The following is a 12,452-nucleotide window of genomic DNA, read 5'->3' on the forward strand; positions in this document are numbered from 1 at the left end:
TTATTTGTGTTTACTTTTATTCCTCTGACAAATATTAAGAAGCCATATGATTATTTCTCAAAGTGACTACTCCCCATCTGTTTGATTTTAAAATTGGGGGGCCCAGAAGAAACTCTTATCGACCCTTTTCAAATAAGATATGTCATGGGGTGTATTTCCTGATTTCATTCAAAAAGAAAAAATTATATCACTTATAGCTGAATGAGTTGGAATCTGTTTCTTGTCATCGGACTAAAGGCAATTGCTCTAAGACTACAAGGGAAGCTGAGCGTCCCCTAAAATGGAAAAAAAGTATATGTAAAATGTATACTCTTATGTATGTGTCATTGACTAAATTGCACTACAATGCACTCGTGTTCACAATCATCTTTTTAGCACAGGTTACGATGCGGCTTTCTTTTCATCAATCATGCAGTTCACAGTGCTTGAAACCATGTGGACGCTGAGCATCTACAGCAGACATGTCCAAAGTGCGGCCCGGGGGCCAAATGCGGCCCGTGGTCAAATTTCATCCGGCCCCCAGCCTCTGTCATAAGATCAATAACGTCTGGCCCGCACACAGACTAAATAAATTGTTCAGCACTACTGCTACCAGCATATGAAGTAGCTTACATATTAAACGCTGCTCCTCATTTACCCACTAAAAGGCAGCAGCACTCTTAAGCAATGTTACCCCATGTGACGCTTGACTTCCAATTTTCTAAAATTGCAACAATCAACAACAAAAAAAGTTGTCTGCGATAGCTGATGCTTTAAGGATAGGTGGAAATTGGACTACTTCTTCACTAAAATATCCTCAACTGTGTCTGCCTCATTTACAAAGAGACAGTCGCTGTTTTTTGAAATTTCAATGTGAGGCGATATTACCAAACAAGACATGCTGACATGTACGACAAGATTACAGGGAAGATACGCCGCGAGAAATTGAAGCAACTTGAAGCTAGTTTAATTTCACAGCAGCAAGATACCGAGAGTCGAACGCCACAAAGGCTAGTTGCGAGATTGTTGAAATTATTAATCTAAAAAAAATAATAATGAAGCAAATGTGACACACAGAATGGCTTGCTAAAATTTGCTTAAATATATTGTTCTACGTAAAGGACGTCAGCCAAGGTCGGCCCCCCACATCTTTACCACATCAAATCTGGCCCCCTTTGCAAAAAGTTTGGACACCCCTGGTCTACAGGGTTGAGTGCATTGTTCTACTGCAGTGAAAGGAGACGAGTCATTGGATGCTCAGTGTCTCTGGGGGTCTGTGGATATTGGGTGGGGCTCGACTGGCCCATGAGGCTGAATGAGGCGGAGCTTGACTTTTGGGGTGGGGGGGGGCACAACATGTTGATGACCCCGAAACGCAGTGTCAGCAATAAAATTAACTTACAAGAATATTAATGTAATAATATAAAAAAGTTGAAAATGAGTGTTTTTTGTTTCCCATCATTCTTGAGGGGAATTCTAAATCAGGCCGCTTAGGACAGCTATACTTTTCGCCAAGATCGTCATCCATTTAATGTGGTACGCCTGCCGGTGTCGTGCCAATGTAGTTACCCCTGTCAAAAATTATCCCCTGGGCGGAGCCACTGCGCTGCACTGATTTGCTTGATTTCCGTGTTGTGGTGATGTAGTTATCTACGATTTTTTTAAAACATGGTCCATCCATAAAAAAACAGCTTTTTTTTCCTGTCGTATAACGTAACATACGTACTGAACGTAAAAACAGCAATGTTTCACTGTTTTACTCGTAGGATGACCTATAACTGTTATTAGTGTAATTCAAGTCCTGTATGGAGTTTCTCCAGTTTAATAAACGTCGATGTCCAAAATGTATAACCGTGGTTCTTTACTGGCTTCAATTAATTGTTTAGGTCAAAATAAGTCATAACTTATTATGTGTGTGTCTGTGTGCGCGCACCCAAGGCCAGGGGACACAATTTTTAACGGGGGTAACTACATTGGCAAGACACCGGTGGAGGCTCTGTTGTGCAATTAGTGTCTTTAGTAGGGCAAATTGAAACTCCGCTCACCATTTTGACGGTGGTCTTTAGTGTTTCATGTTCCACAGTTTCAATCTTTGGTTCTTCCTCAGTAGTTGTTGTTGCTTTAGAAAGCTTAGGTTTGAAAAAAATTACGTAAATCCATATCCTTGCCTCTTCAGTCCTAAGGTGGTTTTGGCTAAGCAAAGCAGATGACCGTCTTAGGTGCTAGTCACATGATCTGTTCGAAAAAAAAATTTGACCCATTATAAAAAGTTTGTTTTTTTTTTGTTCATTTCATTTATTTTTGTTTGTTTTATTGCTTTACAACTTTTATGACAATATTTTACCGAAAAATTCTTAATTTTAAAATTATATACTGTATAGGAAAGTCAATTACAAGTGCAATTACACTTTTCGGCCACAAGTGGGGGCCTGGCCCCCCTTGAAAATCAGCTTATGCCGAATCCCTTTTTGATTGACAGCGAAATATACATCTGCATTTTTCAGTTGTCATTCTGTTCTGAGTTCAACCTAATCCACCTAGCGACACTTTTAAGGGTAAAAACAACTAGTGAAAATTTGCTTATTTCTCGTGTTTTTTTTTTTTTTTTTCTCTTGTAGCTACTTGTGTTTAGAGACTGACTTCTGTCACTCTATTTTCTTTCCCTACTGAATATATTGGCTTATATTGACTCTTATTTACTATGAAACATCAGAAAAATTATTTTTATTATTATTGCTAGACAAGATTTTATCCACTTGTCTCGCATGAAATCGAAAAGGTCCAACATGAATGAATGAATGCTATATAAGCCATAAGAGGTTGCCACAGCATTTCAGCTTTAATTGTATTAACATGGTTGTAATTTTAAACTGACTGTCAACGTCTTAATGACATATTGGGACACATCCACAAAAAAAAAAAAAAAACGTAAACTTGCAACATAATCAAGGAACTTTTTCCGTCAAACCGACATCTTTGAAGGCAATGTAGCAGCAGAGTTGATCTTCTCATCTATTCTTGTGATGAGCAAGCTCATATTCCATGTGTGATTTACTGAAATTTGGCAACTAAATGCAAATAGTAGGGCTACCAAGTGGTATGCAAAAGTTTGGGCACCCCTGATCATTTATAAGATTTTCCTTTGTAAATCACTGATTGTTTGGAAAAATTTCAGTTTAATATACCATATAGCGGATGAACACAGTAATATTTGAAAAGTGAAATGAAGCTTATAGGCAAAACAATGGCTAATAATTATTTAAACAAAAATAGGCTCGTGCATTGATTTAGGCACCTCTACAGAAAAGATTTCAATATAACTTGGAGAAGCCTCTGAACACCTCCAATGAGGGTCTGGATTTGGGCTAAAGGTATTTTTGACCATTCTTTTTTACAAAACATCTCCAGCTCAGTCAGGTTTGATGGCTGCCGAGCACAGACAACCCACTTCAAATCAGACCACAGATTTTCAATAATGTCCAGGTCTGGGAACTGAGGTGGCCATTCTAGAACGTTGTACTTTGTTCCTCTGAATGAGTGCCTTAGTACATTTGGAGCAGTGTTTAGTGCCATTGTCTTGTTGAAATACACATCCCCTGTGCAACATATACTTTTTCACTGATTCTGGAACACTGTTGGCAAGAATCTCTTGGTGTTGACCGGAATCCATGCGACCTTCAACTTTAACAAGACTGCCAGTGCCTGCGCTGGACGCATCACCCCATAACATGATGGAAGCACCACCAAATTTACTGTGGGTAGCAAGTGTTTGTCTTAGAATGCTGTGTTCTTCATATACCATGCATATCACCCCTTATTATGCCCTAATAACTCACTTTTTGTTTCATCAGTCCATAAAACCTAATTCCAAAATGAGGCTGGTTTATCCAAATGTGTTTTGGCATACCTCAAGTGATTCTGTTTGTGGCATGTTCGTAGAAAAAAACTTCTGCATTACTCACCCATACAGCATCTCCTTGTGCAAAAAACAAATGAAAAGTGACACCATCTGCAGCAAGACCATGTATGTCTTTGAAGCTGATCTGTTTGTTCATTAAGACTTCTCACCATCCTTCTCTGCTTATCCGAGATTTTACTAGGCCTGCCACTCCGGACCTTAACTGAACTGAACAATTTCCTTACTATGTTCCTCACAGTGGAAACTGACAGCTGAAATTTCTATGACAGCTTTTTGTATCTTTTTCCCTAAACTACAATGTTGAATGTTTTCTTTCTGATCATTTTTACAGTTTTTTTTTGAGGCTCCCATGTTTCCACCCTTCAGAAACGATGCAAAGAGGAGAACAATTTCCAATATGCCTTGAATGGCAGTAATTTTTGTAATATAAACATAAGGTTGCCCAAATTTATGCATCGGTCTATTTTTGTTGAAATAATAAATACGCACTCTCTGTTTATCCTATAAACTTCATTTCACTTCTCAAATATTACTGTGTTCATCTGCTATATGATATATTTAACTGAAATGTTTGTTCAAAACAATAGGTGATTTACAAAGGAAAATCTTAAAAATGATCAGAGGTGCCCAAACTTTTGCATACTACTGTATTTTAAGCAATAGTACGGTACAGTACTGATAGTACTGTATCTTTCATGTTAAGCTCTCTTGCATATTCTGAAGAATCATAACAATGTTCCTTTGTATGCTACAGTAAAGAGATTAACTTTTGCCACTCATTCCTGTCAAGATGACCCTCACAGTTTTATTGCCCATTGGCATTTCGTCAAGGGCCACACTAATCTTTAGTTGGAAAGGGTTTAAATGCCATGCAATCCATGCATCCAAATGGATTGCAGCATCATTAACATATTCCAGAATGGGAACGCTTCAGACTTAAAACGAAAGCAAAAACATCACCTTAGTCATGGACATCCCAGCAGAAAGAAGCTTGTTTGATAAATTAAAAAAGAAACAATTTGTCATTGTTGAAAAAAACAAACAAAAAGCCAGTATTTCCAGGAAGTAGCCACCTGACATTTTATTAATACTGGTACTACAGTGTATCACAAAAGTGAGTACACCCCTCGCATTTCTGCAGATATCTAATATCTTTTCAAGGGACAACACTGACAAAATGACACTTTGACACAATGAAAAGTAGTCTGTGTGCAGCTTATATAGTAGAATCAATTTATTTTCCCCTCAAAATAAAATATAGTCAATAATATCTAAACCCCTGGCAACAAAAGTGAGTACACCCCTTAGTAAATACGTACTTCCCTAAATGTCCAAATTGAGTAGTGCTTGTCATTTTCCCTCCAAAATGTCATGTGACTCGTTACAGGAGTGCGGTCAGCATTGCTGCAGAGATTGAAGAGGTGGGGGGGTCAGCCTGTTAGTGCTCAGACCATACGCCGCACTCTACATCAAATTGGTGTGCATGGCTGTCACCCCAGGAGGAAGCCTCTTCTGAAGACTGTACACAAGAAAGCCCGCCCGTCTCATCAGACCCTTGGACATGTTTCCAGTAATCAATGTGCTTTGTTGACATGTCTTCAGCAAACTGTTTGCGGGCTTTGAGGGCGCCAATAGGGCAGTGCTAAAGAGCCGCGGAAAGCTGACCCTCGTCCTAGACCATTATACCTGCTCTTTTGTATGAATACCAGCATTGTTCCAAAAAGAAGCTGGCTTATCAAAATGTGCTTTTGTATACCTCAAGTGAAGCATTTTCTGGCATGTGTGCAGAAAAGGCTTCTCAAACATCACTCTCCAATACAGCTTCTCTATGTTCAACGTGTACTAAATTGTTGAGCGATGCACAACGAACCTTTTAATTCCATTGAAGTTGTATTTTTGCCTGTAACACCTGAATAACCCCGCTCGGTATCGACAAAGCATATCTTCTGGTCTTCCCAATTCCTCAATTTCTCGTCTCCAACTTGTTCAAAATGCTGCTGCTTGATTTTTTAAAGAGATACACCGAGATTACCCCCGTGCTATCATTGCTCCACTGGCTTCGAGTCCATTTTAGAATTGATTTCAAACTATTAATGGCCAGGCTTTTTCTTGCTTATTGGAAATTTTAACGTTCCGTAATTCTGGCAGCACTCTTTGTTCTACTGGCCAATTTCATTTGCACGTTCTGAGGTCCAGACTCAAACAGTGGGGAGTCCGATCTTTTGCGGTTGCTGCCCCCAGGTTGTGGCATAGTCTTCCCCCTGAAATCCGCACCACTACAAATTTAGGCCTTTTTAAATCTCGGTTAAAGACACACCTTTTTAGACTCTCCTTTCCCCCAGATTAGTGTAGCCTGGGTTTGTTTCTTAAGGGTTTTTAATCATAAGCAGATTTTAAGTGAGGGCCAGTCCCCCCCCGGTGTCCGAAAAGTGTCAAAGCATGTAATTGACTTTCGTATATATATTCGTATATATATATATATATTCGTATATATATATATATATATATATATATATATATATATATATATATATATATATATATATATATATATATATATATATATATACTGTATGTAGTATATATATATACTGTATGTATACTGTATATATAAGTTGTAAAGCAATAAAATTGCAACAAAAATGAATGAAATGAACAAAAAAACATTTTTATAATGGGTCGGAAAATTTTTTTTTTTTAACATCTTAGAAAGTCATCTGCTTTGCATATAAGTTTATATACATATATGTGTGTAGATAGATAGATAGATTTTTTTTGTTTTTTGATTGAAGCAAATTTTGGGGGGATTGAATGATTTAGACACACATGTCCTAATCATAATATGGCCCAAACACAAAAAAGATTGCTTCAATCAAAGAAAACTTTTTCAATGAAAAATTAAGTGTTCAAATGCAAATTGTTCAATCTCAAATATTTTTTCGCATTCAAAAACTTTTTTTCTATGATTGAACATTTTCTTTTTTGATTTAAGTGAATTTTCTTTTTGAATATCTATATTTTTTGAAGCAACTTATTTTTTGATTAGTGAATAATAGAGAAAAATGCCCTAGCCAATATGTGACCCAAACACAAATCAACATTACTTCAATCAAAAAGTTGCTTATATCCCCCAAAAAACTTGACTTAAAAAAAAAAAAATAATAATAATAATAATAATAATAATAAATAAAATTAATCAAAGAAAAACAGCTTTCAAATGCAGTTTTTTAATCAAAGAAAAACAGCTTTCAAATGCAGTTTTTTGAGTTTCAAATTTATTTTTGCATTCAAACACTTTTTTTTTTTTTTTTTTTTGATGAAGTAACCTTTTTTGGTTGAAAATATATATTTTAATTGAAGCTTTTTTTTTTTTTTTTTTTTAATTGAAGCAGCATTTTTGATTGAATAATAAAGACACAAATCTACCTCCATATGGCTCCGCCCAGGGGATACAATTTTTGATTGGGGTAACTACATTAGCATGACACCGGCAGGCGTACCAAATTCAATGGATGAAGATCCTGGCGAAAAGTATTGCCTAAGCAGCCTGGTTTAGAATTCCCCTCAAGAATGATTGGAAACAAAAAACGCTCATTGTCAACTTATTATTATAAATATTCTTGTGAGTTAATTTTATTGCTGACACTGCGTTTTGGGGTCATCAACATGTTTGCCCCACCCTTCCCCAAAAGTCAAACTCCGCCAATGTTTTTAATGTTTTTGGATTTTATGTTTTTTTTTTTGTTTTTTTTTTTTTTTTTTTTTGCTGTCTGACTTTTATCGTGATGCTTTGTTTTGTTTCTTTTCTTTTTTTTTTTTTTCTTCTTGTTAATGTCATTGCATAATACTTTCCTGCCTTTTATTTACTATGAGCCATGTTTGTCTTTGTTGTAAAGCACTTTGGGGACCTTTCGGGTTTTGTAAAGGGCTATATAAATAAATTTGATTTGATCTTCTGCGTTTTAGCGCCCCTATTGGCATTTGCGTTCAACTACAGCGCAAAGATATCGAATGGATGAATGGAAGGCAGTCGGCGGTTGTTCGGAGGGGTAGACACGAAGCTAAAAAAGGATCAGTACTTTGTGTAAAAGTTCACTGAGTAACGGCGATTGCTTTGAAACACCATTAAGGAGATTTATGATCTTTTCTTCCCTCTGTGCTGGCATCAAAGACTTTGATTCAAAGTTAAACGCCGAACCCAGGGAAGCTTGTTTTCAACGAGGAGCATTTGGTTTAAATGTTAAACGATGTGCTGCTTTAGTTGGCGTGAAGACAGAAAGGGTAGCTGAAAAAAAAGTATTTAGTCACAATTTTGTCTTGCACGCGCTAGGGGTGATGCGGGAGCCCTGCCGAGTGGAGCTTCGCCCGTGAAGTGCAGGACAATGTGGGAGCTTTTTCGACCGGACTACTGACCTAACTTAGCAAATTAGCCTCGGAGCACACCGGCCGGCACGCGAACCTTCTCGGAACCGGTGTTAGCTCCCCCTTTTCACTATAGCATCAAAGCACCACCGAAAAAGAAGGACCGCATGCCTTCATGGTTCCCAACAAGTGGACCATGAATTCTGTTCTTCACAAATCGCCTCCTCGGAGCTGGCTCGGACTCAAATTGAGGCTCAGTAAGTAACCATTTTATTTGGAAATGTAACCAATACAGTTTTCATAAAGAAAGCCTTTGACTGTTTTTGTTTAATGCAAAAGTCTTGTCAAATGAATGGATCATTGCAACTGGAGACTTTTATTTACTCCTAGTCTCACTTGTGCTTTGCACACATAATTCCTCGGGTATGGATTATTGTAATTAGGCTCGTTTTTCGCTGATACTGTGATCCTCGGTTTACGATGGAGTTCCGTTGTCAGTCGCTAACGCAGGTTACAAAAATGTTGAAATTAGTTGCATGCTAAGCCTGGAAAACATGATTTCCAATGACACCAAAACCACTTTGATAAGTTATGATGGACAATTATTAATTTAACACTCTTTATTTTTTTTTATGTGACCCAAGATATGGTTTTCATCTCATACCATCATGTATTTTTTTCTCACTTTTTCAGTTATTGCTTTGAAACTTTCATGTATTAATATTGCAAGGAGAGGCAACCTTTGTGTACCTCCTAATATAGGGTGACCATATTTTGATTTCCAAAAAAGAGGACACTCAGCCCGGCGTCAAGATACTTGAATTTTACTCAAAGTTCACTCAAAGATGCCTATATCACTTTAATATTTTTAAAGTGTGCCCCCTCACTCTGGATGGAAAAATGCAGTTTGAAAAAACAAATAAATAAATAAATAATGACCCCAAAAAAATACACATATATACATATACGTATATATACATATATATAATATAATGCAGACCCATGGAAATGTAGTCGAGTCAATACACATACACACAGTAGGCTTATAAATTACTATCACGACAAATTGTTACTCCCATTCAATTGATATTCTCAGTGTTCTAGATTGCACACAAACAATAACCGAAATAAACTGACAAACTATTCAACCAGCATGTTTCCAAACGTAGCAGTTCAAAACTACGTTTCCCATAATGCCTAGCGTGGTTTAGCTTACTGATCGCTAGCTGAGGCAAAAATCAAAACTTTGCTATAAAAGTTTACAATCATCGGCAGCGCTACAATGCGACACCAAACGGGATTTTACATTCAAAGCTCCGACAGAAGTCAACAGTTGCCAATATATACGTATTTATCGTAAAAAAATTAAAAACTGGGCAGGCGTTGTGGCCATATCGTCAACCCAGTAGATGGCGGTAATGCCTAATGATAGGGGTTAACTGCCAACAAAAACAAGGAAGAACTACTTCTTCCCTCCCTACTACTAGGATCCTGTCATCGCAGGCAGGCGCTGCCACCCATTGGCTGGAGGGATTCCCTTCAAATTGGTCCCGTGAAAAATGATAAAAACCGGACATTTTTATGAATTTATAAAACCCGCCTGGACAACGAGGATACTACATGAAAGTAGGACTTGTCCGGGCAAAAGAGAACGTTTGGTCACCCTATCCTAAAATGATTTGTGATACAAGGCATATGATAACGATTATATCACAATTTGACGATATGTCAATTATCGATACACTGGTCATCAGTGGTGTTACCAGGATGCCAGGTGTGGGTGGGCATTAGTCTTACCTGGGGGGGCAAAAAAAAAAAAGCTACAATGCTCAAGTAGGTCAAAATCCAGCGTAGGAGTACTGCACCTTAAAACATGTTTTGTTTTCTCCTTTAGATAACTGTTGTTGTGATTTGGTCTTGGCTGCAGCTATCGATTATTTTAGTAGTCGATTAATCGATTAACTATTTAGTCCGAATAATCAAGTAATCTGATAAGGAACATAAAAAAATTAAAATACTTGAGCTGAGCCTCAAACAGTATTAAAAAATGAGGATCTATGTATAACAAAAGAACAGTTGGCTAAGTTACATAGCAAAAGTCAGCTAGCTTGAATGCTATAAAATGCGAACTTTTTTTTTTTTTTTTTACAATGCTTTTAAGTTAACAAATGGTTCAGACACGTATTCCCACAAAAAATAGCTAAATGTAACAATAAACTAAATTACGAGTGCATTAAAAAAACATTAGCTCAACAAAAACTTAGCTTATGTTGGTCTTAACAGGGAGCAGATATTCAGCCATGTGAAACGAGGTAAACTAGAGGGCCGTGTATCCACCCAAATCAATAAAACTAAATGCAATTTCAAAACAAACCATTGCAACGCCACTTTAATTAAACGAATACTCGGAGCAGCCAAATTTAATTCAAATCTTTTTTTCTAATCAAATACTTGAGTTAATCGATTAATCGTTGCAGCACTAATTTGGTCTAAACAAAAGTTGATTTTATTTTATTTGACTTAGAACACATCCATAACTGAACAGTATGTACATGCAGGTGACAATGTTTTTTTTTTTAGGTAACCTATTGTGGTTCCTCGGTTTTATTATTTTTATTATAGGTATTCTTTGTTCCGCAGCCCCTTTGAGCTCAATTTGACCCCCATAGAATGCTTCAGAATGCACCAAAATCGCCAGGCAGGTCAAGACAGGTGCAATCTTTGATACCATGTAAAGACAAATTCCAAATACACTATGTAGCGCCCCCTAGCAGTCATTCTTTGTTGCGCCGACGCTTTGAGCCCTACTTTGACCCCCTCAGAATGCTTCAAAACTTGCCAAACTCAAAGCCAGGTGAACACTGGTGAAAACTTAAAATGTAAAAAAAAAAAAAAAAAAATTAAATGTGTGTAGCGCCTCCTAGGAACAAAACCATTTCATTTAACTTTTCTTTTTTATTAAGGTGAAATAGGAGGTAAACAACGCAAAGGTTCAAACTTAGAATACATCAGTACTATATGAATGGGATACCATACGCGGTGCCCAGACTGCCGTTAGTACTACATCCAGTTTTCTTTGGGTGGGCAGAGCGTATCCGTGGGTCCCCCTCCCCCACAGACTGAATATTTAAGTGCGACATTTTTGAAAATAAATACAGCTATACTATATTGTTGCAACATTCCTGTAAACAAGTGTTTTCTTAACTATTGCTTGCCATTGACAACGATACACATCCAATTCATTTAAAATGGGAGGACTGACATGGAATGCTCATGTTTGAGTGCCATTCAAAGCGGTAGACGTTCAATTCATTTTTGATTGGGAGGGGAAATGAACGACTGTCCCAATCAAAATGAATTGGATGTCTAGCGTCATCAATGGCAGCCAATGAGTTGACATACACAGTTTTAGACACTATTGTAGTGGAAAACTTTGATCTCAGGGTACATTTTGATAGCAACCTGTTAATTCCTTTATTTCCCGTTCAGACAGTACTGCTGAAGGACATGACGCGTCCACGTCTATAAACCAATAAATACACAGAATTTTGTTGCTATCGCCCTTTCTGGGAGATAATTGGATGAAATTTTACCCATTGAAATCAAGTCATGAGGTTTCGCACGCCCTCTCTGCTATTTTTGACTCTTTGAAAATGGCTGTCAAAACATGACTTCAAAAAGGCAAACTTAAGTGCTCATTTCTTATCAAAGTCATGTATATATAGTGTATCACAAAAGTGAGTACACCCGTTGCATTTCTGCACATATTTAAGTATATCTTTTCATGGGACAAAACTGACAAAATGACACTTTGACACAATGAAAAGTAGTCTGCGTGCTGCTTACTGTATATAATAGAGTGTATTTATTTTCCCCTCAAAATACCTCAAAATATAGCCATTAATATCTAAACTCCTGGCAACAAAAGTGAGTACACCCCTTAGTAAATATGTACATCCCTAAATGTCCAAATTGAGTACTGCTTGTCATTTTCCCTCTAAAATGTCATGTGACTCGTTACAGGAATGCTGTCAGCATTTCTGCAGAGATTTAAGAGGTAGGGGGTCAGCCTATTAGTGCTCAGACCATACGCCGCACTCTACATCAAACTGGTGTGCATGGCTGTCACCCCAGGAAGAAGACTCTTCTGAAGACGGTACACAAGAAACCCCGCAAACAGTTTGCTGAAAAC

The 12,452-nt window shown here is 37.4% G+C and overlaps 1 protein-coding gene across 1 annotated transcript in view; it reads left to right on the top strand.

Annotated features, from left to right (window-relative positions):
- Positions 1–7,888: 7,888 nt before the first annotated feature.
- Positions 7,889–12,452, top strand: part of plekhg5b (pleckstrin homology domain containing, family G (with RhoGef domain) member 5b) — a 106,879-nt gene continuing 102,315 nt past the window's right edge. Inside the window, exon 1 of the mRNA XM_057829425.1 lies at positions 7,889–8,517. Coding sequence (XP_057685408.1) covers positions 8,436–8,517 — 82 coding nt within the window. The 5' untranslated portion in view covers positions 7,889–8,435. The remainder of the gene's footprint in view (positions 8,518–12,452) is intronic.

The sequence above is a fragment of the Corythoichthys intestinalis genome, chromosome 2, assembly GCF_030265065.1.
Source record: "Corythoichthys intestinalis isolate RoL2023-P3 chromosome 2, ASM3026506v1, whole genome shotgun sequence".
Classification (NCBI taxonomy): Eukaryota; Metazoa; Chordata; class Actinopteri; order Syngnathiformes; family Syngnathidae; genus Corythoichthys; species Corythoichthys intestinalis.